The 14147-nt window shown below is 39.6% G+C and overlaps 1 protein-coding gene across 1 annotated transcript in view; it reads right to left on the minus strand.

Moving 5' to 3' along the window:
- The window catches only part of GLRA3 (glycine receptor alpha 3), a 334324-nt gene that overhangs the window by 235188 nt on the left and 84989 nt on the right, over positions 1-14147 (minus strand). Inside the window, exon 2 of the mRNA XM_063920651.1 lies at positions 789-916. Coding sequence (XP_063776721.1) covers positions 789-916 — 128 coding nt within the window. The remainder of the gene's footprint in view (positions 1-788; positions 917-14147) is intronic.

Genomic DNA, 14147 nt, shown 5'->3' on the forward strand with positions numbered 1-14147 from the left:
GTGGCTAAAGCAGTTTTTTCAAGCTTGGGAGATTGTTAGGAAATAGTTTTATTCCTTTTGTGATAACATTCTCTTTATTTTTTCATACTAAATTTGTACATTTTATTTTGGAAACCCTGTATAGTAATGGGCAGATATGATCAGTTTCCCGTGCACACCAAAGCTCATATGTAATATCCTGCGATTTGCAGCTACATAGTCACTAGATTTAAAGTGCCAATTGGTTTTAAGCCAAAACCGGGCTGGTTTTGTATTAAATTTAATTGCCTCTTTACATATAGCAGCCAAAATTTTGACTGCAAAACACAGGCTATTACATTGGGCCCTACCACTGCTAATGTTATATGGTAGTTCATTCATAAGCAGCCATGAGATCTAGGTTATCTGATTGATAGTTAATAGCTATAGTGTTGGGGAGGGAATATCAGAATGGCCCCTGATGTATCAAAGGAATCAGCACACCACACAGGGGAATCTCACTGTATGAGAAAGTGTTTTGGCAATCTAGCATTATGAACAGAGAGCTAATATTCCTGATCATTGGGGCTGCCCTGACAATGTAGAAATGCAGTTATCTATCAGAATGGGGTTATGTTCAATAGCCAATAACTAGATCTGTAAAGATTCAGAATGCTGTGGCCTGGATGTACTATCTGCGCTGCAGAATTATGTAACACAGATAAACCTTGTCACATACTGTAAGCACATTTTAAAAGTCTCACCTGTCAGCAAAGCAATGTGACAGATAGCTACACTACTGTAAATAGAGAAAAGAGAGACCACATTACCTTTGAAGTTAGGTCTTATTCTTGCATCATAACCAGACGTTCTTCCCATAAGTTTGTCCAGAAAATCAGATGGTGACATTGGGGGACTACGAGAACGGGCACTGTCGGTTTCTTTGGTGGCAACCAAACTGGAGGAACACAATGACAAGATAAAGTTGTTCAGTACCTAAGCATTATATCTGAAGTCTAAAAACATAAATAAAATCATTAGTATGAATTTATAGTGATGCCGCCCCTGCTATCCAATTTGTAATGAACCAGAATTTCAGTGGCCATGGACAGTGAGTTTTGCTAACTTTAGTTCTAAAGCTACAGCCAGATTTATTGCAAAGGCTGGTGACCCATGGCATGAACTGTTCACTGAACACACTGCACCAGGGGATCCCAAAACACGGTCCTCAAGGCACACTAACAGTGCTGGTTTTAAGGATAGTCATACTTGAGAACAGGTGACTTTATTAGTACAACATTTATTCTGAGTAATTCATCTGTGCTCAAGCATGGATATCACTAAAACCTGGACTGTTAGTGTGCCTTGAGGACTGAGGTTGGGAAACACTGCACTACACAGACCACAGGCAACATATTCCTTAACATGGCCACATACACGCTGTAATTATCAGCAAGGCATTGCTCATCCACAACAAAGGGGAGGAGAATCCCTCAGCATAAAGCTGTATGGACCAGAGTCGGAACAACCATTGGTGCAGCAGGTGCATAGCACCAGGTCCCCTGAGGGCTAAGCAGGGCCTTCTTCTCATATGGACTCAATGGCCAGTTTCCCAAGAGCCCCAGGAGTATAAGAGCCCACGGCTGATAGCTGAGGTTCCCTTTTTTCCAGGGGTACCAGATTTTTGGAAATCAGTCATGGGGAACCAGAGATATCCAGCTTCAAAGCAGTGGTCCCCATTTGAGTCTGTTAATTGCTCTTCCAAGCTAAATATCTTGGGTTCTGTCTGACTTAGACAAAAGCTGGGCGTCTCCCTTTTTGGTGGACACTAGCAGCTTGTCTCTATTATGGCCAGAACCAGAGATATCAGCCTTCCAGCAGATGGTCCCTGCTTCAGCTCCACACACCTGGTATGCAGTTTTATATTTTTGTTGGGGGATTGCTCTGGATACTGAACTTTGATCCCCAAGTCCCCAGTACTTCCTGAAAGGTGGTACTCTCAATATTTTTATTCCATTGAAAGCTAAGAAATCGATTTCTATGAACTGGAGATATCTGCAGTCAAGCAAGCTACCCTCCTTCCGGAAAATGGTGAATATTGAGCCCACTCCCCAGCATAATAAACACCCCCTACCACCCTGGAAGTCATGTACTTTGGCCCCTTCATTCAGCCCAATGCCCCCTTCTACAGGTTAGAGTTCTCCCACCCGCCCCATCTCTGTGCAGTAAAGGAGTAATTAGCAGAAATTACTGTTCCAGGTCCAACATGCTAAGCGGAAGATAGGACATCCCCTACCGCCCGCAGGATATCAAAGCTGCCGCTGGAGGGGCCCCTACCTGCTTTGTCCAGGGGTCTACACTGGCTCTGGGGCTAAGGAGCCCTCTTCTGCACAGACCAGCGATGAGTTATCCCCTGGCCTCCCCGCACACCACTTTGAGCAGTGTCAAAAAAATGTTCCAGTGCAGAGAGCAGTGTGTGCCCCACTACCTAGTTAGCCGTCCAGCGACCACAGTGCACCTCTTTTTCTCTTTTCTTTGCATCATGTGCTGTTTTGCGGCCAATTTTTTTAAGTACCAACCTGTCTGACACTGCAGTGCCACTCCTAGATGGGCCAGGTGTTTGTGCCGCCCTCTTGGGTCGCTTTGCTTAGTCATCCAGCGACCTCGGTACAAATTTTAGGACTAAAAATAGTATTGTGAGGTGTGAGGTGTTCAGAATAGGCTGGAAATGAGTGGAAATTGTGGTTATTGAGGTTAATAATACTATAGGATCAAAATTACCCCCAAGTTCTATGATTTAAGCTGTTTTTGAGGGGTTTTTGAAAAAAACAACACCCGAATCCAAAACACACCCGAATCGGACAAAAAAATTTCAGGGAGGTTTTGCCAAAACGTGTCCGAATCCAAAACACGGCCGCGGAACCGAATCCAAAACCAAAACACAAAACCCGAAAAATGTCCGGTGCACATCTCTAGTTAAAATTAGTCTAAAATAATATTACAGTGTAGGAGATCACTAACAGGTTGAACTCGATGGGCAAATGATCTTTTCTCGACCTCAGCAACTATGTTACTATGCAAATTAACAGTCTGATCATAAATTACCTTATTTGTTATTAAGTTCTTAACATTTACATATATAGCACCGGCATATTCCGTTGCCCTTTACAATTAGGAACACAACACTAATAAGGAAAGATTGGGTAATAACAGACAGGCATAGAGGTTAGGGGACCCTGCTCTCAAACTAGGTACACACTATACAATTATTGGACCAATTTGCCAATAATCGGAAGAACGACCAAAGTTATTACACTTGTGTACGAGTGATCGTTTTGGTGTTTCAGTGATATTTCTTAAAACTCTTGCCCACACACGCGAACGATTGATTTTTCCCAAACCAAAAATCTCAGCCACAATCTCCCGATATCGACCAGTGTGTGTGCTCATATTTCCTTTGTTTGTCTGTCACTACAGTATGTTATCCTCCAAGTGGGCGGACATATGTAAATGCAGTGTGATGTGGCCGAAGATTGGTAACTTTAAAAAAGAAATCTTTTAGTGTGTAGCTCAGATATTAGTGCCTGCAACATCTCGAAAAATCGTCCGATTGCCGGGCTGACCAAATAAAATCTGACAGTGTGTACCTTGTTTTACATTCTACAGGGAAACATTTGATAAATGAGGACAGACATTTGATATCTTTTATTCTTTGACATATATGTAATGGTCATCTTTTGACCAGATAATATATATATATATATATATATATATGTAATTACACATTGCAATTTAATAAGAATCAGCAGCTTGTGGGCATGTTTACGCCCAAACTTTTAAAAAGGCAACCCTTTTAATGTTAAAATATGGGATGTTTTACTATTAAAATAATTGCTATTTAAAATGTTAGGTTTTAACACACTAGCAAGCTGCAGCATCTTAGTAAATAAACCCCTTTGAGTGCTACCCTCATCTTTCCCCATAGCCATGAAAGTGATGGTATGACAAAACAACTAGCAGTATGCCAAACTAGTGGCAAATAAACCCTATAGTGTTCATCCTCCTCATGATCTATGTGAGCCATCATTCTCTGCCTCAGTAATTTGTATAGCTTACACGGAATAGAAAGTAACATACATAGTAACATAGTATCTAAGGTTGAAAAAAGACAATTGTCCATCGAGTTCAACCTATTTGTGGTCGCCTATGCACGATTATTTTGTATAAAATTTTGACTGAAGTTGATGACTGCCGTTACGTTTTACCCCTTTTTTTTATAATAACCACAGTGAGTGACTATGCCCCGTAACCCTGGATATCCTTATCCATTAGGAATTAGCTGACACTAGGTGGTTGCTATGGGCAACATCCCATCATAAATAGAACTCCCATTTTAGTAAATTTCCCCCTAGGTCGGATGCAGCGCCAGCCATATGTATGTGCGTTTATTGTTATCGGTGCAGCTGCAACTTCATGCTGAATTTTAGTAGAAGCCCTTCCTTTGTGCACATCCTTGAACACTCCAATGACAGTACATGCCCATATGAATGTACATATTATGGTGTCGGTAAGACACCTCCCGATCACCACCCAAGAACACCCAATACATTTCCAAGACCATGCATTTCAATCAGTACTGTGACTCTATACACTCACATTGTGGGACATATGTGTGGTGAGACTTTGTAGCGCCTTAGACGCATGTGAAGTTGGAAAACATTGATCACTGGCATGACATACCATTGCGCCTGACTGCGAGAGAAGCGGGGCTCTAGTTCATTATCTGTCTGACATGTAATCAGGGCATAAGTAAAAATTGCTGCTGCCACAACGCAAACTTATTCCCCATGTCCACTCAACTGCTACAGTATGCAATGTATGCTACAGCCTGCCCATAGTCAGAATTAGTTTCTGCTAAATCTTAAGTTCCAAAAAAATGCTATTTACAGCATAAAGTGAGAGGTCAGTGATATTAGTGGTACCACTTCCATAACAATAAAGAACACATACTGATAATTGTGAATACAGAAGCACATACAGCATGTACAGTTCGAGATAGGGGCATTTGGATAAAACAGTCACTGTAATCTTGAACATTGTAATTGATTCCTGCAAGAAGAGGGATAAACGGCAGGGCAATAGATAAATGCATTTTATATACTGTGTCAGAGTGGCTCTCTCCCAAATTCTGAGGAAGGGGTTAATCACCTGCAGCTCAGGGAGGATCCACACCCTTTCCTTAATTAGGACCAGTTAAGATATAAAAACCAGGCCAGATGATTTAGTAAAGGGCAATGGGGGTCATTCCGAGTTGATCGCTCGCTAGCTACTTTTGCAGTGCTGCGATCAGATAGTCGCCGCCTATAGGGGAGTGTATTTTAGCTTTGCAAGTGTGCGAACGCCTGTGCAGCCAAGCTCTGCAAAAACATTTTGTGCAGTTTCTGAGTAGGTCTGAACTTACTCAGCCCTTGCGATTACTTCAGCCTGTCTGGTCCCGGAATTGACGTCAGACACTTGCCCTGCAAACGCTTGGACACGCCTGTGTTTTTCCAAACACTCCCAGAAAACGGTCAGTTGACACCCATAAACGCCTTCTTCCTGTCAATCTCCTTGCGATCGGCTTTGCGAATGGATTCTTCATTAAATCCATTGCACAGCAACAATCTGCTTTGTACTAGTGATGAGCGAACCCCCCCGAACTTCAGCTTTTTTTACACGGGTCCGAGCAGGCTCGGATCCTCCCGCCTTGCTCGGTTAACCCGAGCGCGCCCGAACGTCATCATCCCGTTGTCGGATTCTCGCGAGGCTCGGATTCTATCGCGAGACTCGGATTCTATATAAGGAGCCGCGCGTCGCCGCCATTTTCACACGTGCATTGAGATTGATAGGGAGAGGACGTGGCTGGCGTCCTCTCCGTTTAGAGTAGACTAGAGAGTAGTAGAGACACTTGATTTACTAATTTTGGGGAGCATATTAGGAGTACTACTTGCTGATAGTGTGACCAGTGACCACCAGTTTAATTAATCCGTTCTCTGCCTGAAAAAAAACGATACACAGTGTGACACAGTCACATACCATATCTGTGCTCAGCCTCAGTGTGCTGCATCATCTATGTAATACTGTATATCTGACTGTGCTGAGTGCTCACTGCTCACACAGCTTAATTGTGGGGGAGACTGGGGAGCAGTTATAGCAGGAGTACATATTTTAACAGTGCACACTTTTGCTGCCAGAGTGCCACTGCCAGTGTGACTGACCAGTGACCACTGACCACCAGTATATTGTGATTGTCTGCCTGAAAAAGTTAAACACTCGTCGTGTGGTGTTTTTATTCTATAAACGCATTCTGCTGACAGTGTCCAGCAGGTCCGTCATTATATAATATATACCTGTCCGGCTGCAGTAGTGATATATATATATTTTTTATATCATTATCATCCAGTCTATATTAGCACTGCAGCAGACGCAGTACGGTAGTCCACGGCTGTAGCTACCTCTGTGTCGGCAGTCGCTCGTCCATCCATAATTGTATACCACCTACCCGTGGTGTTTTTTTTTTTCTATCTTCTTGATACTAGTAGCTTACTTTAGGAGTCTGCAGTGCTGAGCTGACAGTGTCCAGCAGGTCCGTCATTATATAATATATACCTGTCCGGCTGCAGTAGTGATATATATATATTTTTTATATCATTATCATCCAGTCTATATTAGCAGCAGACGCAGTACGGTAGTCCACGGCTGTAGCTACCTCTGCGTCGGCAGTTGCTCGTCCATCCATAATTGTATACCACCTACCCGTGGTGTTTTTTTTTTTCTATCTTCTTGATACTAGTAGCTTACTTTAGGAGTCTGCAGTGCTGAGCTGACAGTGTCCAGCAGGTCCGTCATTATATAATATATACCTGTCCGGCTGCAGTAGTGATATATATATATTTTATATCTCATTATCATCCAGTCTATATTAGCAGCAGACGCAGTACGGTAGTCCACGGCTGTAGCTACCTCTGTGTCGGCAGTCGCTCGTCCATCCATAATTGTATACCACCTACCCGTGGTGTTTTTTTTTTTTCTATCTTCTTGATACTAGTAGCTTACTTTAGGAGTCTGAGTGCTGAGCTGACAGTGTCCAGCAGGTCCGTCATTATATAATATATACCTGTCCGGCTCCAGTAGTGATATATATATATTTTTTATATCATTATCATCCAGTCTATATTAGCAGCAGACGCAGTACGGTAGTCCACGGCTGTAGCTACCTCTGTGTCGGCAGTCGCTCGTCCATCCATAATTGTATACCACCTACCTGTGGTGTTTTTGTTTTTTTCTATCTTCTTGATACTACTAGTAGCTTACTTTAGGAGTCTGCAGTGCTGAGCTGACAGTGTCCAGCAGGTCCGTCATTATATAATATATACCTGTCCAGCTGCAGTAGTGATATATATATATTTTATATCTCATTATCATCCAGTCTATATTAGCAGCAGACGCAGTACGGTAGTCCACGGCTGTAGCTACCTCTGTGTCGGCAGTCGCTCGTCCATCCAAAAGTATACTAGTATCCATCCATCTCCATTGTTTACCTGAGGTGCCTTTTAGTTGTGCCTATTAAAATATGGAGAACAAAAATGTTGAGGTTCCAAAAATAGGGAAAGATCAAGATCGACTTCCACCTCGTGCTGAAGCTGCTGCCACTAGTCATGGCCGCGACGATGAAATGCCAGCAACGTCGTCTGCCAAGGCCGATGCCCAATGTCATAGTACAGAGCATGTAAAATCCAAAACACCAAATATCAGTAAAAAAAGGACTCAAAAATCTAAAATAAAATTGTCAGAGGAGAAGCGTAAACTTGCCAATATGCCATTTACCACACGGAGTGGCAAGGAACGGCTGAGGCCCTGGCCTATGTTCATGGCTAGTGGTTCAGCTTCACATGAGGATGGAAGCACTCAGCCTCTCGCTAGAAAAATGAAAAGACTCAAGCTGGCAAAAGCACAGCAAAGAACTGTGCGTTCTTCGAAATCACAAATCCACAAGGAGAGTCCAATTGTGTCGTTTGCGATGCCTGACCTTCCCAACACTGGACGTGAAGAGCATGCACCTTCCACCATTTGCACGCCCCCTGCAAGTGCTGGAAGGAGCACCCGCAGTCCAGTTCCTGATAGTCAGATTGAAGATGTCAGTGTTGAAGTACACCAGGATGAGGAGGATATGGGTGTTGCTGGCGCTGGGGAGGAAATTGACCAGGAGGATTCTGATGGTGAGGTGGTTTGTTTAAGTCAGGCACCCGGGGAGACACCTGTTGTCCATGGGAGGAATAGGGCCATTGACATGCCTGGTGAAAATACCAAAAAAATCAGCTCTTCTGTAAGTAGCTGGACATCTCTTTCAGTCGGATTCACGTCCCATTGTTTGTCTGGCACTTACTCTCTCTCTCTCTCTCTCTCTCTCTCTCTCTATATATATATATATAAGATTGTAGAGGTTTGGCACTCCTCATTAATTGTGTGTAGTGCTCTGGTGCCCTGTCATTTGAAAATGGTATATAGACAGTATGCGACTGGCACTCAGAGACTGGTAAGAAGAGGCTGACACAGTTGCTTATGCCAACATTACAGGGCCTCCGCCCTTTTATCAAATCATTGATAAAAGGGCGGAGGCCCTGAAACGTTGGCATAAGCAACTGTGTCAGCCTCTTCTTACCAGTCTCTGAGTGCCAGTCGCATACTGTCTATATATATATATATATATATATATATATTGTATCTATCTATTTATATATACAGTATCAGTCAAAAGTTTGGACACACCTTCTCACTCAATGGTTTTTATTTATTTTAATTATTTTCTGCATTGTAGATTAATACTGAAGACAGCAAAACTATGAAAGAACACATATGGAATTATGTTGTAAACAAAAAGTGTTACATCAAAATATGTTTTATATTTTAGATTCCTCAAAGTAGCCCCCTTTTGCTTTGATGACAGCTTTGCACACTATTGGCATTCTATTAATCAGCTACATGAGGTAGTCTCCTGGAATGGTTTTGAATTAACAGATGTGCCTTGTCAAGAGTCAATCTGTGGAATTACTTGCCTTCTGTATGTGTTTGAGACCATCAGTTGTGTTGTGCAGAGGTAGGGTTAGTACATAGTGGACAGTGGACACCCCTATTTGACTACTGTTGTAATCCATATTATGGCATGATAGAAATATATATGGATAAGACAAGGGCGCTTAGTGGAAAAAGAGCCACCCAGATGTATTCTGGTGGAACCCACCCACCAATATACAGGCAATTACAATAAGGGTTGAATGCATCTTGGGCGCTACCACCATGAACAAAATTACCATACACAATATAGATGAAGAAGGGTATAAAATGAATGTCTAAATATATTCTCAATAACTGTCCTCATCTTCCTTCAGTTTTAATTTCCTCTTTACACGAATAGGAACGGAATATATATAAAAGAAAAAAATAGTGCATATAGTGTAATATTTCTTTAAAAGGTCACAATTTATTTTTCAAAAGATAAAACCATAGTGATATTTTCCATCCAATATGACAAGTAAAATCTCCACCATAGATTTGAAGAAAAAATGGAACCGTACCATGCCAAGCTCCCAGCAAGGAGCAGTGGAAAGAGCAATTAATGGAAGGCTCCAGAACCCTTCCTTCCTCCCTCCAAGCTATTCACCATTAACCGGACATGGTGTGTTCCTCTTAGTTCATGGATGCAGATAGATGTACCAGAACGCCGCCAACACATTTTAAATTATCAACTCTTCCTCAGGGCAATATGGTCCCTACCTGCATGCATCCATATTTATACCTAAAATGACCCAGAAGGGACTCCTGACCTTCCATTCTCTCAAATAATCTAATTAACTCCATTTTTTCAAAATTCACATATTCAGTTTAAAAAAACCACATGATAATACATTACACCGTCATAATACATTTAAAAACTTAAAATTTAAGTCATTTTACACCATCAAGACTATTTACTTCCTGTGTGTCATCATATATAAACATTCCTTATTCTTTTATAGTTTTCCAACAAGATGTTCAACATTATCTAGCGTTGTGTTTCTATTTGATGACCATTTTGTTATAACTTATTCATTATTTTTATTTTATCAAATCTCATATCTCGGCTAGGACGCCATGCATTCCATTTGCATCTGGCCGGAAGTTACGTTTGCGTTCCACCGATATATGATGCACTTTTGTTATATATTGAGCGCCTTACTATAGGGATTCCTCAGTCAGGAATCTTCCTACCGGAAGCGCATCATCCACGGAAATGCATCATCAACTCCTGCACCACAATCTCCATTTTGTAGCTCACAGGAAGTGAGTTATGCATTCCATTACTTCAGAGTGGGGCGTCGCTTTGCATCCGACCAATTTACAGTAAAAAAAAGCATCATTATACATTCCTTACTTATACAAATACATTCCTTACTTATACAAATACATCCATAGCATTCTCTTGCTAGAACACGGGAGCAGAATCTTATATCATTAATGTAATACATTATGAAAAGGCATGTGAATATTCTATGGTAACGAGGTTCTATATTTCATATAAAAATTCCAGCAAGTATAATAAATGTTATGTTACATAGAAAGGAGTGGGGCTTTTGAAATATACAAGGAAAAAAGGAAATCTACAAATAACATTATAGCATTTTTGATGCAGAATTTCTTTCCCTGAAACAGCAATACTAGTCAGAGAAACCATTTAACCTCAAATTCTTTATTAAGTCCATCAGGAACGATGGTCCCTAGTTTATGGATCCACATCAATTCTGCTTTAGCTGACATGCTTTCCTGGTCTCTATTCTTCCAATTAATCCTCCTATGTTGAATCCACAAAAAAAGTTTTACTGCTTTCACCTTACACTTATGTTGAAGTCTGAAATGATTAGATAAATTATGTGTTTCTAATCCTTTGGAGATATTTCTGGCATGTTCTCCCATACGTGTTTTTAAAGCTCTTGACGTACAGCCTATATATGCCAGTCCACATTTGCATTCAGTTAAATAAATTACATTCCTTGTATGGCAAGTAAAAAAATTATTGATCCTATATTCTTTACTTCCTAATTGAAAGCTAGAGATCTTTAAGCTATTTCCCAGAACTAGTTTAAATGATTATAGGTTCAACAAAAGGGATGAATTCATTCCACGGAGCAACTTGATGTCATATAGATATGGACAGTTGAAAGATCGTGACTACTACATTCAAAAACCTTTTTGGGAAAAGGATGGAAACCATTCCTGGGAAGGTGGTGACTTGCCAGAAGAAGAAGATAGTTCAACGTAAATATAGAGGTACAAAGGGAGGGAAAAAAAACAGAAAAAGGCAAGACACTAAAAGAGTGATCCCATTTCTCCTAAGAAATGTAAAATCTTTAACATTAGTGACAAAAATCTTACGGCACCTGAACAAAAATTATTAAAAAAAGTACCTAAATTTGTGCCAACTTTGAATACTGATCCATTTACATTATTTGTGGATATGGAAAAATTCATAAGGAAAATAACACTTAAATTTTTTTTTACATCTAAGAAAATTAAATATTGGAAAGAGAGGAACACAATGATAAAGAGGAAGTTACCACACCGTTTAACAAGAAATCCACATTTTATCCAGTGCAAGTAAAAGGGAACTACATAAATGTTTTCAATAAACTGGTGGAAGGAGATCTAAAGAACCTAAAACAAAACCAACCAAAAAGAAGTAATCTGACCAGCAAAAAGAAACAAGCAATGAAAGATCTAGCTAAGACTGATGATATAGTAATTAAATCTTGTGATAAGGGGGGAGGAGTTACTATCATGAGTAAGGAATACTATGCAGGAGAAATCCGACATCAATTAGAAGATGGTAATACCTATAAAAAAATAAATCTGATCCCACTAATCGTATTAGGATGGATTTCCAGAAATATTTGAATAAATATCAGGAGAACGGAGCGATTACAAAACAAGAGTTCGATTTTCTCTTGATAGAACATCCCAAAAACACCTAGTATCTGTATTTTACCAAAGGTACATAAGGACACGTCTGGCCCCCAGGTAGACCAATTATAGCAGGTGTGGGCAGTTTAACCAGCAATCTGTCAGAAATGATCGATTGTTTTTTGCAATCATTGGTAATTAGGAATAAATCATATATTCAGGACACTAGGGATAATATCAATAAATTGGAACATATTAAATTCACTGATTCCATCATTTTATTAACTGCAGACGTTACATCATTGTACACAGTTATAGAACATGATAAAGGTATAGATGCAGTTAATTGGTTTCTAAATCAATCCACAATCTCAGAAAAAGTAAGAGAATTTATTATTGAAGGTATTCAATTTATTTTAAAGAATAATATTTTTTTCTTTGAGGGAGATTATTATATACAGTTGGTTGGCACAGCCATGGGGACCAAGTTCACACCCAGCTACATGAACCTCTTCATGGCACACTGGGAAAATGTCAATGTTTGGGGGAACGTGGCTGGAATGACGAGCTTGGTCCTCTGGCAAAGGTATATCGATGACATCATATTCTTATGGGAGGGCCCAGAAGATGTTTTTACAACTTTCTGTGATATGATGAATAACACTAATGCAGTGATCCAATTAACCTTTGATATTAGTATGAAAAGTGTTATTTTTCTAGATATAACAATCTATTTAGATAATAATAAATTAAACATCAAAGGGTTTGTGAAACCAACAGACTCTCAACAGTATATCAGCAAGGAGAGTCAACATCACCCTAATTGGATCCAAGGAATACCTAAGAGTAAATTAATATGAATAAAAAGAAACTGCAATAAAATAATCCTGAAGATTACGACAAAGTGAAGTAATGATAGGCAATTTCCGATCACAAGGATATAATGAGAAACATCTAGAAAAAGCAAAAAAAAAGAGGTGTTGGCTAAGGAGAGAAAAGAACTACTGCAAAAAAAGGAGAAACAAAATTTAAGAGAGAAAGGTGGATATGACAGCGTTTATTACAACTTTTGAGGCAAATTATAGAAATGTAGAATCAGTGATAAAAAAACATTGGCATATCCTCAAAAAGGATCCTATATTGAAGGATTTAATACCTAACATTCCAAAATGAATCTATAGATGAGCTAATAATTTGAAATCCAATCTAGTAAGAAGCTCTCTACCTGTCCACATAAATAACCCTATAAGATCTGAGGGTTTTTATAGATGTGAAAGCTGCACGATTTGTAAAATAGTTCCGGGAAATAGCTTAAAGATCTCTAGCTTTCAATTAGGAAGTAAAGAATATAGGATCAAGAATTTTATAACTTGCCATTCAAGCAATGTAATTTATTTAACTGAATGCAAAAGTAGATTGGCATATATAGGCCGTACGTCAAGAACCTTAAAAACACGTATGGGAGAACATGCCAGAAATATCTCCAAAGGATTAGAAACACATAATTTATCTAATCATTTCAGACTTCAACATAAGTGTAAGGTGAAAGCAGTAAAACATTTTTTTTTTTTTTTTTTGGGGGGGGAGATATAATGTGAGGATTAATTGGAAGAATAGAGACCAGGAAAGCATGTCAGCTAAAGCAAAAATGATGTGGATCCATAAATTAGGGACCATTGTTCCTGATGAACTTAATAAAGAATTTGAGGTTAAATGGTTTCTCTGACTAGTATTGCTGTTTCAGGGAAAGAAATTCTGCATCAAAAATGCTGTAATATTATTTGTAAATTTCCTTTTTTCCTTGTATATTTCAAAAGCCCCACTCCTTTCTATGTAACATAACATTTATTATACTTGCTGGAATTTTTATATGAAATATAGAACCTCGTTACCATAGAATATTCACCATGCCTTTTTATAATGTATTACATTAATGATAAGTGATTCTGCTCCCGTGTTCTAGCAATAGAATGCTATGGATATATTTGTATAAGTAAGGAATGTATAATGATGCTTTTTTTACTGTCAATTGGTGGAACGCAAAGCGACGTTCCACTCTGAAGTAATGGAATGCATAACTCACTTCCTGTAAGCTACAAAATGGAGATTGTGGCTCAGGAGGTGATGACGCGTTTCCATGGATGATGTGCTTCCAGTAGGAAGATTCCCGACTGAGGAATCCCTATAGTAAGGTGCTCAATATATAACGGAAGTGC

This window comes from Pseudophryne corroboree, chromosome 1, assembly GCF_028390025.1.
Source record: "Pseudophryne corroboree isolate aPseCor3 chromosome 1, aPseCor3.hap2, whole genome shotgun sequence".
Classification (NCBI taxonomy): domain Eukaryota; kingdom Metazoa; phylum Chordata; class Amphibia; order Anura; family Myobatrachidae; genus Pseudophryne; species Pseudophryne corroboree.